This window comes from Gavia stellata, chromosome 3 (assembly GCF_030936135.1).
Source record: "Gavia stellata isolate bGavSte3 chromosome 3, bGavSte3.hap2, whole genome shotgun sequence".
Lineage (NCBI taxonomy): Eukaryota > Metazoa > Chordata > Aves > Gaviiformes > Gaviidae > Gavia > Gavia stellata.
In genome coordinates this window covers 56,788,048-56,804,822 of record NC_082596.1, presented here as the reverse complement: position 1 = coordinate 56,804,822, position 16,775 = coordinate 56,788,048, and the positions used below count along the sequence as shown (strand labels likewise).

Sequence of the window (16,775 nt, the reverse complement as noted above, 5' to 3'; positions counted from 1 at the left end):
ACAGGTATTGCACAACCTGTCTGGCGAACCTGGGCCACTGCTGGACTGTTGTCAGAGTGAAAAAGGTGCTTAATGGTTTTGTGTAAGTTCAAGCGAGTGAAGAATTTATCCCTGAAGCCTGACCTCTTGTTGACAACTCAGTAGATGTGTGAGTGACTCAGAATGGGATACATCTCCATCCCCTGGCTCTGCAGGGGAACTGGAGTGAAAAGCAGTGAAAGCTCATTTCTGCCTCTGAAGCTGAAGTTGTCCTCAAAAAGGAGAGGCAGCAGGTCCGCTGGGAAACATGCTCCTTTAGCAAGAGAGAAGGACAAGACCTTCACATTGCCCTATGTGGAAAATAAGCCGAAACTTTCTGAGCAAAGGGAAGTTCAGACTGGATTCAGGAGTGAAGCTTACTGTCTCTGGAACAGCCTCCCGAAGTAAATGGCAGACGTGTCATTTCTCGAGTCATTTAATACCATACTGAGCTGCAGAGAACATCCTGTTATAGCCACTTGCATTGACAGGGAGATCTTAAAACACCTGCATCCTCTGCCACTAACTTCCGAAGTCCAGTTGTTTTCAAACAATCAACCAACCAACTGACCAACCAACCTAAAAAATCAATTATAAAAAAGCAGCATCCTATTTTAACAAAGTTGACATGACACTATCTTTCTCACACTTATCCTATTTGTGCAGTGTAAATTTGTGGGACCTGCAGTGATCTGGAAGAGGCTGTCCTGCACAAAACTGCACGGCTCAGTGGCGGACTGAAGGCACTGTGGGGCAGAAATGCAGAACATCCCAGGAGAGACACTTCTGTGCTGCAGATCCATGATGGGAGACACCATCCTGGGCAGTGCAGCTTCTCAAGAAGTTGGAAAGCTTTGCTACCTTCCTACCCAATACCCAGCACATTGACTGCCCACATGTTAGCTCAGTAATATGTAAAAAGACCACTGCTAGTTTCCAAACTCACCACTAACTTCAGGTAATGGCCTCTTGCTGTATCTTCCCTCTGTCCATCCACAAGTCCCTAGCTCCATTTCATGGTGCTGCAGGAGTCCAAGTTGCTGCTGCAGCCAGGGTCAGCCATGTTGGCACCCATTCTTTTAGGTTTGTTTGCTTTGATTTTACTATTCTGTGCCTGCCCCCCCACCCCCACCCTGAGTCGCCCTTGCAAGTTCCTGCTGGGTTTACTAAGTAGCTGTGGCACAATGATCATGTATTTCAGGAATGTCACTGTAGAGCTGAGATCAGCCAAAATAGTAAGGGATGCTAAAATGAAGTAAACTCTACACTGTTTCCTCCCACCTAAGCGTAACAGAGGGCTCTTTAGCACTTGTTCTTTGTGACATATACGTCATCTTTCAAGGACCTTTGATGCCCCTGCAGACTTCTCATCTTGCAACAGAAGCTCTCAGGAGAGGTTACTGGAGTGTCTGGGGTAAATCCAGTCAGGCTGGAGCGCAGACTCAACCTTACAACTCTGCTGCCTGCTGGGGAATAATGCCACATGCAGCAGTAGATATGGCTAACATGCTAAGTTGTGAAGACACGCCAATGCCTGCAATAAATTCTTTAGCTGGCATGAAGCATGAAAATGCTAAAATCAACCTGTAAAGCAAACAAATGCTCAGATGCAATAAATACTGTTTGTATGATTAGCTTATAAAGCAAATTCCTTCTTCCATTTTTTTGAGTATCAAAAAAATAGCAAAATGTTGAACCTCAACAAGAATCATGCTCTCTCTCCCCTTGCATCACTGAGTTCTTCACTACCACTAGGCAAATTCTCAGCCTTTCAGTTAGCAAACAAGAAAAGCAGTGGTGCCTAGGCCACGCTGCCTGTGAAGAAAAGCTGAGAGAGACAGTGGGGAGTAAGAACGTGCTCTAGAAGAGCGATATCCCAAGAATGCATGGCTGCCATTAGGGTGCCATGCCCAAGCTGCCAAACTACAGTAAGTCATCCTGTGCCAGACCACGGGCTCACCCAGACCAAAGCCCTGGCTCTTGCCCCATTTGAGAAGGATACAGGAAGTCTATAAGTAGAGAGATGAGTTCAAAACCAAGGCAAGCATACAGCGATACACCTTCAGAGTAATTTCTTGGTGTTCAGTGATTTGGGACCTAAAACCTTCTCCAGTCAGAGGTGGTGTCTTTGGACTCTTGGTCCAAAGTTCTTGGTGCCTGTAGAAGGCAGAACAATGCTCCTGGCCAAGAGAGAGTCCTTCTGCCTCTGTTTTGATGAAACAGCTCAAATCATGGGGGAAAGTTTCATTGGTGACTCCTTAGCACGGAAGTCTAGATGTGACTTTCCTAAACCTGCTAACTGCTAAGGGTGGCCAGATGCCTCTCCATGTGCACTACAGCTTATATTCCCCCCAAGCATCCTGAAACTGAACCATTGGTCGGAGTCCTAGTGACGGTCCGTGTCCTTACGTGCAAGTTCTCAATGTGTATGTAGGGTTTGACCCCTCATACTAACTCCCTCCTTCTTCCAAACCTTCCTCAGTTCCCAGTTCCCAGAATACTGGGATTTTTCTCTTGCCCAGCTGGAGGCTGAGAATTACTGGGACTCCTTATTGGCTCAGAGTTATCACAGTCCCATACTTGGGAGCAATCTCATTATTTCTTATCTTAAAAACAATGCCTAAGAATCCTTCTGCCAGATAAGATGTATATGCATTTCTGATAGCCATGACTTTTATTTTTAATGATATATGCAGTGCTAAAGCTCCAAAGCAGCAGGCAACAGTACATTGTCACTTTTGATATGCAGTGCGTTTGTATCAAAAGAGTTTTCTTTCCTTTTTTTTCTTTCTTTCCTATACGGAGAGTTGAAGCATCAAAATGCAAAATCATTGCCAGTGACTATTAATTAGGAATTGACTCTCTTGAGGAAAATGCTCTTGTTAATTGACCTACTGCTCCACAAAAAAAGTGGAAAACAGCAGCAGTGAAGACAACAGCGGAGACTAGAAAGACCTTGATTCTCTATGGGCTTGTCAAGGGTTTGGCAGCTTTATACCTCCCCTATGGTGGGAATGCTATACAGCCTGCTGCTTCATCACTACTGACCAAAACAACAAAATGACATTATGAGAGGTTCTCCCACCCACATTGACATGACAGACTTGGCTGTTGAGTTAAAGCTGTTGTTATGCCACATGTTGGCACAGAATAGCGAAAGATGTTAACATGACTATACGTAATGCTGATATTTCACATGTTGTTCACTAGCTCCTCCCATTTTGATCCTGAAATTGAACCTATAAAAAAACCACCCCATATTTTGAATCCTTAACATTAGTTTGAGTTAAATTTATGTTTATATTATTTCTATTACAGGTGTATTATATTATTATTTTTGTATTTAATTTTTTAATTGTCTCCTTGTAATTGTGAGCACGTACACAAGACCTCAGTGGGACACTCACATTGTTTGCCCTATCCTAATTGACATTCTAACGATTTACGTGCTATCTTTTTGCTACTGCATTAGGGACCTGTTTTTACTGTGAAATAGAAATGTAGTTTGGGGAATTGGCTAAGGAAGGCAGTTTTATGTCTTAAATATTGACCAGTTTCACTCTTTTCATTTGCTGGAAAAAATGTAAAAAGTAACACCCATGGGTTGATACTTACTGTATGTTATATATTATTACCAGTGGAGCAGAGGAGATAGCAAAGAGCCTGATAAAGCGACCAGAAGGAAGAGTGCAAATCTATCTTCTCCCTGAGCAGGAATGACAGCACCGTCCTGGTGCCAAACACCAGCGAAAGCCTGTGAGTTTATCGCCCATGCAAAGGCCAAGCATGCAAGCTCTAAATTGGCAGTTCATTGTCAGACTTTCTTTAAGTTTTGTTCTTTGTTGCCATCTCGAGTTTAAGGTAAATCTGTCACTGAGGTTTTATTTTGGGAGGAGTGAAAATGGGGATTGATTTTGTTTCCTTTTTCAAGTGATCCGTTGTCTGGAAATGTGTGTGCTCTAAGCAGCAACTGAACTGAGAATTTGAATCTGCTGAGAGAAAATTCTGCTAAAAGGAAAGCTTCTTCCTTCATTCTGGGAAAGCAGCCTACAGTACCTGGGCAGGAAAAGCAGTGCTCGCATCTCAGCTATATGCGTCAGAGTGAGTCTCCAACGTTCAGCAAATCCTAAACGTACCACCCTCCCGGCAGTGATACTTTTATTATATTTGTATTCTGCAGAGAAGCTCTACAATTACAAATCTTTTTCTCAGGACCTGAACGTACTAATTCTCCCACCCCTCCTCTCTTCAATACAGAAAATTAGAGCTTTTATGCCATCAGCTTTGGGAATGAATCCTTGTGCGTTTTTTGCTGACTTGTTTTCATATTGCTTAAGAAACAGTTCATCTTCTGTGAACAGCCGTACGTGACACTGAAGCACCTGGCACCAGATTTTATATACTTACCTTTACGAGTATCCCATGGTGGGTAGCTAGAGCTGTCTTTTCAGTGGGGTACCATCCATCTCTAACCAGTAGTTTTGAATAGCTGGTTTAGTATTAACATATTGATCTAACACTTCAGTATTATTAAATCCCTCTTTTCTCTCCTATGCATCAAATACCACAGCTGTTATGTGCCAAGGCATAGTGACGAGCTAATTGCAAGCACGCCAACATCAAGACATTTTCTCTCCTATAAATGCCAATAAATACAGACACCCGCATGTCTCATTACTGCAGTTGATACATTACCAGCCAATTCTTCTGAGAAAATACAGCAAGAAGAGGTTCGGTTCCTTTGACCTCACCTCTGTTACACAGTACCTACTACATGAGTACTCTTACTGGGACAACTGGAACCCAAGAGGCAACTCATGAAGCGAAGCATTGCTCAGGCTTCAGGGGGGCTTTGAGGCACCAGGGTAAGATGAATAAATATGGTCCCTTTCCTAGTTGTCATATATTTCCAGTTTCATTAAGCACCTCAGCCATTCCTTACTGGTGTTGGATGTGGGGGACGTTACCTGCTCGAGGTGGCACTTCAGTTCAGTCATTTCCACCTCCCAGGCTGCCTTGTGCAGGGCGTACTGCTGCTGGAGCCCCTGGCGCTCACGTTCCTCGTCCCGCAGCTCTGAGCGGAAGTCATCCAGCAAACCCTTCAGAGCGTTCAGGAGTTTCCGATTTTCACTTGCCTGCCGCAACAAAGCAAAAGAAATGCTACCATTGGATGGCTTTAGCCAGTTTCATTTTTAGGGGGAAAAACGCCTGCACATCCACTGTATGGAAGAGAAAGTGCCTGGGCTAACTTTTGCATGAGAAAATTAAGAATGGCAATACCTTCTCTGTCTACAGGCTGCCCAGGGAAGTGGTTGAGTCACCATTCCTGGAAGTATTTAGAAGACATGTAGATGTGGTGCTTGGGAACATAGTTTAGTGGTGGACTTGGCAGTGCTAGGTTTACGGTTGGACTCGATATTAAGGGTCTTTTCCAACCTAAATGATTCTATCGTTCTATCATTCTATGATTCCACTTCTTGTTAGCCCTAGTCCTGAAGCACCCATGAAAGCCAAAGATACTTAAGTCACACTGAAAAAGGCACTAAACATCTTTCTGGATTGAGGACATCCGTAATAACTTCTTTTTTAATACTGTAAACCAAAGCTAGAGTATCATCCCTGAGGTTTTTTGGGTAGCTGGACTTCTCATACATACAGTCATTGCTCAGCATCAAACCTCAGATATTTGCAAACTACATATAAAGAAAAGGGATTAATTTTCAATGCTTTTGTATTATCAGCTAAAATTACTTTGGAAAAAAATGTGAGTTTTTGAGCTGAGTATCTCCGCTAAAGTGTTTCACTAGTCCCTACTTCACATTTCTCCTCAGTCCCAGGCAACTGCACACAGGTGAGCTTTGCAGCAGCACCCTCCTTGGTAGCAAAGGCACAAATGCTGGGTAGGCCACTCTGCCTCTTGCGGATAGGATCAAAGACCAAATCCCCATCAACGTCTTGTTGAGAATGTCATGATGATACTGAAAATGTTGTCTGTGCTTTTGTGCTAGACAGGAGCCATGAATGGAGTCAAATTAAAAGTTTAGCCCAGAGCTGACATCTGATCTTGGCAAGTACTGAAAGACAGCATGTATACTTATTCAAATATCTAAAGTATTTTTTTCTTAGTTTTAGCATTTACTTTCTGCAAATTCTCTGGAGACTTGCAAAGCCTATCAGTTTTATGTTAAATACTGAAGAACGTTTTTTAAAGATTCTGGATCAGTAAAACAAAAGGTATCCCACAGTTTTTTGCAATCATTGAATTAGAAAAAAGAAATATGTAACATGATTTCTTTATTCAAAATTTAAATAAAATAATCCCAATGAGCCTCTCAAAGACCAGGGATTAGCCAGACATTGTATCTCACAAGTTATTTTGAGTAGAAAAGACTTTTAAGAAAATTATACTTGATTAGCAAACACAGCATGATCAGAAAAATGTGAAACCTTACTCAACAAATTCAGCATTTAATCACCTGGTTTTCATGAATGTGGTAGCTTCCTTGGGAAGGCCTAACTCAAATCAGCTATCTTGAGTCTTGCATGATAGTCTAATTAATTTTTTTGGTTTTTTTATTTTTCCAGCTGGAGGCTTCCTGCACTTCCTCTTATCTGCTGTTTCATGAAGTACCTACATGGGGATTTCTTTGTAGACAAGTCAAGTAAACAGATGTATGCAAAAACCTAAATAATTTTCATGTGCTTTTTTCAATGACAATACATAAAAATTCTATGCAGACAACTAAGCTGATTTCATATACCCATCAGACTTTTGGCATCACTGAACCCACCTCACCCACTTTTGTAATCACTAATCAAACATACCACGGTGCCTTTTTTCTTTAAATCCCAAACAAATGTGGTCTACTTTTCCCAAACCATTTGATTCATCAGCAAAAATATGCTAGATGCAGGGAAATGACTGCAGGTGCTCACTGACTGACCTATAATCTGTTTGAAATGTGATGGTGTACAACATGGGGTTTTAGAAGAAACGCACCCACAGAAGCAGAATTAATTCCGTTAACATTTAATGCCAATTAGCAGTTTCCTACTAAGCAGCAACCTCCATCATGCATATAAGATCACCTACTTTTCAATATGTAATGAGATTTTATGTTTCCACCACGAATTTTCATTCTAATACCCAATTAAGGCTAAATTCTCTAAACATCTCAAGCCCCTTATGTAGTAATCAGAATAACAGCCCTTTTGAAGATTTTTCCTTAGTGTCACAACAGGAGCTGCTGGGTATTGAGTGCATCAAAATCTGGCCTCACCCTCTTTGAAAACCCTGACCCCAAAAGTCTATGAAGTGCTTTCATTCAAGAGCCATGTTCTGTGTTTTCTGGTATGCTGCACAAACCTTTCTCTGGCCAAGCAGTCTAAAGGCTCCACGAGGGAAATGAGGCAGAAGAAAAATAAAACCAAGTAACACTAAAGCAAGCTACATCCCTCATTCCTATGAGTATATTTGATAGCTTTAGAGTCCTGTAAAATTAGGTTTGCAAAGAAAGAAGTGATGGACTAGTACAGAGAGGAGCCAAAAGAGCCTCATTGCAGGTTTGTAGCCTACTGGGATGAGGGCATGTCTTATTTCTAGAGGCATCACATCAATGTCACTGTTATGAGACAAGTACCCCAGGTGCCCCCTGGGCTTGCTGCGATTTTAATTAACTTGCCAATATAAATCAAATTTTGGTTACATACTTCTAATGCCTGCAGAGAAGTCTCTTTTGCATGACTTTGTATTTACAGACTGAAGTTGGAGAGGTCTGTGAGATTATTTTCTGTTTTGCCAGACTGGAGTGTTTTTGGAGAACAGATGAAGTACTTTTGAGACAAGGTGTTCTGAAATATAGCATTTACATCTAGACTTGTTTTAGATTTCTGCTGGTAAAAGTGCCAAACAGCTTCTGCATAAGTCCCATAAATACATAACAAGGATTGTTATGGCCTTCCTCTTCCTCCCAGGGATGTTGTACAGACAGAAGAAATGGGTCATGGCTGTCGTTCCCTGGACAGTCTCCCATGCAAGGAACTGGCTTTTTAGTACCTTACCAGTTACCAAATTTTAGAGCATAGAGAAATCTGACTGATTCACAACTGATCTAAGACAAGAGAATTACAAAAGCCGTTCAAAGTCTTGTTGTACCCACAGCTCAGGATTTATAGGTAAAGAAAACAACAGCTGACAATAAGTAAAAACTTAACATAGTAAACCTCAATTAAATTCCAGGACTTTGGAGTCTGTACTAAGTAGAATCAACCCCAGACATGGGAGCCTCCAGCTCTAGAAAAATTTGGGACCAAAGCAGTTTTTGAAACCTGGTTCTACTTTTAATCACCGTTCTTTTTTCTCTGAAAATTTCACTTAAGAATTTAGCCACAGTCTGGTATTGCAAGCACTTTAGTAGAACAATTAAAAACACAAGGTCAGGAACCTAAACAGCAAACAAGAACTGTGCGTTTTCTCTGTGTAGTCACAGATCCAGGCAAAAGTGAAGCTGGATCTTAATGCAAATCATTTGAGTATATGTAGGTCTTAATTACTATTTCTTTGGGTTTTTCTCTTAGCTAAGCTTTGAAAACAAATATTGTATGAGTAAAAAAAGATATAATTGAGGATTTTCTTGACGCCCCCCCAGCAACAACACGAGTGTATTGTTTTTTAATACTTTTTCCATTGGACCACAGATGTGTAAACTCTTTTCTTCTTACTCCCTTGATCTTCCAGCATCCAACAGGCATCTCACCCTTTCTACTCAACCAAACCAAAGCTCTTCCTTTTTCCACAGGCTATTCTTCCTGATCTCTCACTACATACATAGAAACGCTCACTTACAGCAAGCGCTCCTCTACTGTGCCACCAGCCCAACTTGCCTGCTTATCTTCTGCCCATGACCAGACTTTCTGCTTGGCTCTTGAGCCTTGCCAGTTCCTTGCCCGACCCCTTCTGCAGTGTGCCCCAGCTACCAGCCAAGGGACAACACCACGAAAAGAAAGATGAACTGGCTCCTCTCACAGTCACCATTTACTCTGCCTCTCACCAGCTAACCTTTTTTCTCCCCTTTCCCTTTTGCTATCCCTTCATCCTTCCATACACTGGCCACATAAAAATCCCAGACAAGTGAGACGTCTACTTTCCACCGAGTTGAGTACCTCAAATCATAGTATTATGAAATTAGAGGCTGCTTGTTGAAATTAAGGCCTCAGGGTTTATAAGTTTTCTCAAAACAATTCCACTTTCCACGGTGAGAGAGTCAGCAGCAAAGAGTGCAGGCTGAAAATACAAGCCATTAAATATTAACATGAAATGTTAAAAATAAATATGGGTTACTTGAAGTTACCGTAAGCGCTTTCTTTTTTCTGACCTAGTTATCTCAGCCACTCCTAGACTATCGCAACATTTCCTTCCTAATGTGAAACAAGAGCTGATGCATTTCATCTCAGAGTTTGCCAGGCAGAACCAGCAACTTAGGGCTCTGTTGGGCACGTGCAAACTTGGAGACTTCCAGCTTCACCACTTACCCCAAATTCCCTAGATAAACAGTGCTTATTTCCAGCTGAGAGCTTAAGGAAACTGCAGAAGACTCCCAAAACCCTGGGTGTTTTTCAGTGTAGCCTGACTAGTCAGTGGTATACTGGGAGATGAGCACTGCTGAGATCCATCCCTTCGGAAAGGACATGCTCTGGGCCTTGCTGATACTCTCAGAGCTGTCTACCTGGACTTTAGTAAAGCCTTCAACACTGTTTCCCATAGTATTCTCCTGGAGAAACTGGTGAATCGTGGCTCAGACAGGTGCACTCTTTGCTGGGTAAAAAATTGGCTGGACGGCCGAGCCCAGAGAGTTGTGGTGAATGGAGTAAAATCCAGTTGGCGGCCGGTCACAAGCGGAGTCCCCCAGGGCTCAGTTTTGGGACCGGTCTTGTTTAATGTATTTATCGATGATCTGGATGAGGGGATCGAGTGCTCCCTCAGCAAGTTTGCAGATGACACCAAGTTGGGCGGGAGTGTTGATCTGCTTGAGGGTCGGAAGGCTCTGCAGAGGGATCTGGACAGGCTGGATCGATGGGCCGAGGCCGATTATATGCAGTTCAACAAGGCCAAGTGCCGGGTCCTGCACTTAGGACACAACAACCCCAGGCAACGCTACAGGCTTGGGGACGAGTGGCTGGAAAGCTGCCCTGCAGGAAAGGACCTGGGGGTGTTGGTCGACAGCCGGCTGAATATGAGCCAGCAGTGTGCCCAGGTGGCCAAGAAGGCCAACAGCATCCTGGCCTGTATCAGAAATAGTGTGGCCAGCAGGAGTAGGGAGGTGATCATGCCCCTGTACTCGGCGCTGGTGAGGCCGCACCTCAAATACTGTGTTCAGTTTTGGGCCCCTCACTACAAGAAGGACATTGAGGTGCTGGAGCGTGTCCAGAGAAGGGCGACGAAGCTGGTGAGGGGTCTGGAGCACAAGTCTTATGAGGAGCGGCTGAGGGAACTGGGGTTGTTCAGCCTGGAGAAGAGGAGGCTGAGGGGAGACCTCATCGCTCTCTACAACTACCTGAAAGGGGGTTGCAGAGAGGTGGGTGTTGGTCTCTTCTCCCAAGAGACTAGTGACGGGACAAGAGGAAACGGCCTCAGTTTGTGCCAGGTGAGATTCAGGCTGGATATTAGGAAAAATGTCTTTACTGAGAGAGTGGTAACACAGTGGAATAGACTGCCCAGGGAAGTGGTGGACTCACCCTCCCTGGAGGTGTTCAAGGAACGTGTGGACGAGGCATTGTAGGACATGGTTTAATGGGCATGGTGGTGTTAGTTGATGGTTGGACTTGATGATCTTACAGGTCTTTTCCAACCTTAGTGATTCTGCGATTCTGCGAAAGCTGGGACAACACAGGCAAAGTGGTTTCTTGCTCTAGTTTTGTTTAGTTAATGTGTTTTGGGATCATATATGAATTAAGTAGAGCTGATGTTTATGGGTAAAAGCCTGTAATGTGTGTAGAGCAAGGATCAGGGTCTGTGAAGTTGGTGAGCACAGCGAAGGTCCCGCATGCAGGACGTTTGCAGTGCCAAGCCACCCACCATAGTGAGATGGACAATTCAGGGCAACAGATACTAAGGGATGTGAGGGCAGAGCCTCGAGGGTGCAGGAGGTATGCAGGCAGATATTCCGCTGTCATGGTCCTCCATACGACACTTCTGATGCCTTGAATCTATGACAGCATCAGAATTAACGTACACTAAGGCTTCCTATTTCTGTGCCAGAGAATAAGCATAATCTTTTCTTGCCATTGACAAATACAAGCCCCGTAGCACTGAAAACCCTTTTTACATGCCTGTCAATAAACACAGTGCTTGTTAGAAGATTCACTAGCATGAACAGGCAAAACAACTAATAGTGCTTAAAATGAGAAAAATTTAGCAAACTCACTCATTTTTGCAGTGTTGAAATAACACTTTTTTCCTGGTTGGAAGGCAAGAAACCTATTTTACCATCGCAAGTCCATTTGGATATCGTGCACTATTCACTATCAAGAGGGGTACTGAGATGTGGATCATTTCTTTAAGCAAGATTGGCTGGAACTGCTGCATTAGAACATGATGCAATGTATATAAAAATGAATTATAAGCAATCCTACTTCCCATTTCTGCCACCTTAATTGAGATTAATGCCTAAGCGATGATTATTTCAAAGAGGACATAATTTATTTGAATGTTCTTGGTCATTTTAAGAGCTCTATATGGAAAGTTAGTACATGACAGAGTTTGTAGTGAGATAGTATGTTGTTTTACAATTATTTTACTCATTCTAGATTAAGACAGTCTACAGATGGAATGCAGTTAAATTACATGCTCAGAAGCATCTCTTCCATGACCTTCTTCAGCCTCTACCAGAGAAGAGCTTGCTGAGAGGATGACAGTGATGGGTCTGGGTGAGTGGCAAGGTAGAACCTTTCCAAATGCCAGACTGATCAAATGAATACTACTTTGGTAGCACAGTTCACAGAAAATAATAGTTAGAGAATGGAGTTGTCAGCTAGCACTATGAAAAAGGAAAGCAAAATTGTATATAAACTTAAAGCAGAATATGAAGTAGCCTAAACACCACAGATGTCAACTATTTTTATTCAGACAGAAATTCTAACTGAAGTTACATCTTGAACTAGAGAAGTAGGTTGCAAGACAGCCCATGCATCTCCCAGCACCAGCCTAACCTTATTACAGGATAGAGACTTACTGTTGCCTGCTGCCTATCTGTTAGACCATATAAATAATAAGCAAACAGGTTGTATATAGTTCTGAAAGTCTGGGAAATTCAAGGCGAAGAACTGAAATGCAAAGACACACACAATCCCCAGACCCTGCAGCGAGCCCAGCAAAGTAATGTGGTCATAGAGAGTATATATTTGTCTGAGAGCTCTCGCTGTGGAGCAGGCTCCCAAGTCAAGGGCCCAGATCGAGATGGGTCATAAGGCATAAAGCTTCAAGACGTTTTTCACTGAATTTGTGTTTTACACAGAATTCTTGCTCCATTCTACTTATGATTGCAAATAATTCCACGTAACAGGATGCGTTCATCTGAATGTTTTTCATTTTAAAAATATAAGAAGATGCTCCTGAAGAACTCTTGGAAACATTAAGTCTGTCCCCTTTGAATGTTTTCTGTTATTATTGTTAAAACTGCTGGTATATTAAATGCACAAAGGTAAAAGCTAGGATATATGGCAGTGCTGTGACACACACAGGCAGGGCGCAGGAGATGTCAGGGAAAAGTTAGCATGATTTGCTTTTAGGCATTTAAAACCAAGCCCAGTAACAGGAAGGAACTTTTGCATTGTTTTCCCGTCATCTCTAAGGGAAACATTAAATATATGTGTTAGTTTCTTAAATTATTTAAAGGAAACAAAATAATCTCTTCTTGCTAAAAGCTTGACAGTAGAATATAATAGATGTGCTCAGGCAAGAGGAGCATGTAAATTCTGCAAACCATCACATACTGATAGATGTTTCTGGGCGAACAGCCACAAGAGGAAATAGGATTTTTCACTGATAGCATCTGCCAACAGCAGAACAGTAATCACGTGGCTCCTGATTAAATATAAATATAATGGATGAAATCCACTGTAATTGCTGTGTAGCTAGAAGTATTTTTACAAGTATGATTCTGAGTGATTTAATACACCAGCAGAAGAAAATGAACTCCCTTGGAAAATCCATAGTTTCCATTCCCAGGGCTTGATATACAAATTGTATAGTACCTGCTTCTGCTGCTGCAGTAATTCTGCAGTCTGCAGCTGTGGTCCATGATCAGTGCTCTCCATGGTGGGATGCTGGGAGAAATCTGTCAGTGCAAACACAACATCCTCTTCCTCCTCCTCTCGCTCTGCATCATCAGCCTTCTGCTCAGACTGAATGCCAAAGTCTGGGAGGGCCTCAGGGTGCTCGATCTAAAATGCAAGAGATGGGACACATCAACACTCTTTTGCCATTTACCTCAGGGGACAGAAATCTATTTAACAGTTAAGTGAAGTGACTATCTTCCCTCCCATCTCTGTGGTGGGATATATTGTCTTCTATTCTGTAGGCTACAGGAAATGATCTTTGGGTGATATATGACATGTTGCATATGTGAACACAATACTATGCAGACCTGCAAAATAGGAGATCTATGCAGCTGAGAAGATGGGTGTAATGTAGCATGATGGATATAATCCATCATGCATTAATGAAAAACTATACAAGACACTGATGTGTTGTCTGATGAAGATACAGAGATCCGGAAGTATCCAAATCTAGCACTTTATTCTCTATAATGCATTAGCAAAACACATGACTCTAATAATGACTGGAAGTGGATTGATTATGAATTAATGAGTCAAAAAATCCAAACAGTGAAAAAATGAAAGCTATTTTGATATTAAAAGAAGAGCTAGTTTACATAGAAGCAAATTAGTACTGTTGAAAGCAGAAGCAAATTATTTCTAAATAGCTACTCATCTCTTGTTTCTGACTCATCACAGCAGACTGACTTACCACAGCAGATGAAGGTAAAGATGTTCATCTACCCTTTATCTAAGAATACAAAACATTGGAGTATTCAACTTAAGCATACTCCTACCAGACATGAAAGGTTACTTGCACTGCCAAATGCAGCAAACACTGAAAAACACTAGGCATGTAAGTATCAGAAATACTGAGACAAATTACTTAGTGCCTTAACAAATGGTTTCAGAATTGCACGAACCTGCAAAATAAATCTATTATTCTCAAGAATTTTGTATAAAGTGTCAGAATGGGCAAACACTTTTTTTAACTTAGTTTTTCTTTAGTTAAGATTTCCAAAGCAAATGGTAATTCTGGATGTGCAACTTGACACAATTTAGCAGCACCTTTCTTCACAGTGCATGTTGGCTGGCAATCACACCTCTGCTGAGATGTGTCAGCTTGGGGATTCCAGGTTGTTATGTACTTCTGAAATTCCTGATCTTAATTTAGTCACTACTTGGAAAATCACCATGATGACTACTGGCGTACTGCTGCTGACGGTGATAGACGTGTGTATGGAGAATAGGAACAAACAAGAATGATTCACTGTAAGTTCCCACAAGAAGCTGTATAATTCTCCTGCCAACATGAAAACAGAGCTTCCCTCCATCTGTATTACTGAAGGCTTTGTAAGGAACACTATGCACACGATGAGAAAGAAGACAGCACTCAACCCATCTAAACAGATTTGACTCCATCATCTCGCTAACGCTTTTTTTCTTTCCAAAAATTATTCAGGAGTCATATCTTTGAGACCTAATTAAACTTTCATTTACTATGAGAGAGTTTTTCAGGACCAGATATTTGTACTAGTTAAGGGTTTAGATTTAAAGATGGTGATCTGTAACATATCATGCAGAATATACTTTAGCACAAGCCAACTTAAGAAAAGGCTTCAGGTTTAATTTGTACCCTCTTTAAATGTATGTGTAATTATAAAGTTGCTGATGCCACATCATATTTAAACTCTACACTTAAAGAAGGGACAACCCAGTACCCCACCACTTGCAACTTCATTGGGTTAATAAGGTGGGACAGTTACCTCTAATATGTCCTCCCCTTCCTCCTCCATTCGTTTGCCTTGCCGCCAATGTTTCAGCAGCCACTTCAGTTTGACATACAGGAGAAAGGTGTCCTGCTTGAAATGCCTGAGTTCTTGCTGCAGCAGACTTTTCTCCTGGCTCCAGGTCTTCTCTTCCAGTTTGTTCTGCAAAGTCAAGCTCTGCACTTCCAAGTCTTTCCTCCGCAGGGTCTGCATATGCTCCTCCTCCAGCTTTAATGGAACGACAGACACCATGTCAATGGGGTGGTGTCCTGGGCTGGTCTCCAGGACTTGTACTTTGTTGGGTGAGACAAACTGAAATCTCTAATTTTCATCAGTAGTGAGTAGCTATTGAGTTTGGCTCAGTAAGTTCCTCAGCAGTTATGACTGTTGAGGCAATCAGAGGACAGCAGCTGATATGCTTTGCTTAGATAACCATATCCAAGTAACCTCCTGTGGAAGTGGATATTTACTTTAAAGATGCACGAGACCTCTGCCGCTGTTTAAACATTTTATACCACTCATATTTTCCTCCCTCTCTTGATTGTATCCCTGCAGTATGTTCCCAGCACAGCCACCACCCCACCCTGCTGCACATATCACACCTGCTAAATGCATTTACAGTCATTCCTACAAGGTGGGACCACAGCTGCCCTTCAGACAACCTGGAATATTATCCTTGCCTCTTCCCTCCCCAGCCACAGACGCATCCTTTCCTCTGTGGCTACATCTTCCTCTGCTTCTGGAAGGGCAACGCTTCTTAGGGAACCACATCCAGTATCTCAAATACAACTACTGGCCCCTCACTTCTCACAGCTCATACTTGGAGGCATCTTAACGACTCACAGTCAACAGTTTCTCATTCTGCTATGACTAGATCAGGGACACACACAGGAACTGAAGAGAAAGGAATAGGTTGCAACTTGGCATTCAACATGTCTCAGTTTCAGTACTAGAAGCACCAGTAAAAGCTCATTCTTTGGAGCACACATATAATGACATCTGTTTCAACACAAGGCCACCTGAAACATTATTCTTTAGACATGACTTCTCCCTCAATATGTCAAAACCAAACCATGGCATGACCTGTGCCCAACAGCACTTGTACAAGTTAGCTGGACAACATCTCATATTCTGCATGGATGACATAGTGTTTCCACTTCAACCACACTGTGGTTCACAGTGATCAAGAAAAGGCAGATGGAAAATGAGTACAGAGCCACTGCTTACAGATGCCAGTTTCTACTATTTTCCATTCTGCGGAACAACAGCCTCTCCCTTCGCTGACCAGCTCCATAGATGAAATCTATGAAAGCCACGGTACACAATGATTTAAACCGTATGACGATACCCTGCAACAAACAATGTTCATACAGGAATGAAGAATACTTCAGAGATTCTTCTTCAGGAGCATGGACCCCCTAGCAATTAATATGCTAAGAAATATATGCTTGATTTTCATGGCAACATTCTGACAATCAACATAGCTTCTGACACAGGCTACTGGTCCATACCAGATGGTTTACTAAGGACTTTCCTGCCCTTTAAATGATGTGCTCTGGCATGATGCAAATTTTCAGCATCTACGCTATGCCTTAAAAAGTTCCTGATTAAATTAAAAATATTTACAGTAGTTGCTAGCTTAAATGGGTTTAAAATGCAGCTTAAAAGTAGTCT

General features: G+C 42.2%; 1 protein-coding gene across 1 annotated transcript in view; it reads right to left on the bottom strand.

Moving 5' to 3' along the window:
* MTCL1 (microtubule crosslinking factor 1) overlaps nt 1–16,775 on the bottom strand; it is a 106,563-nt gene that overhangs the window by 14,861 nt on the left and 74,927 nt on the right. The window contains exons 8-10 of the mRNA XM_059836088.1: nt 15,099–15,329; nt 13,270–13,458; nt 4,986–5,153 (exon numbers count right to left, since the gene is read on the bottom strand). Coding sequence (XP_059692071.1) covers nt 4,986–5,153; nt 13,270–13,458; nt 15,099–15,329 — 588 coding nt within the window. The remainder of the gene's footprint in view (nt 1–4,985; nt 5,154–13,269; nt 13,459–15,098; nt 15,330–16,775) is intronic.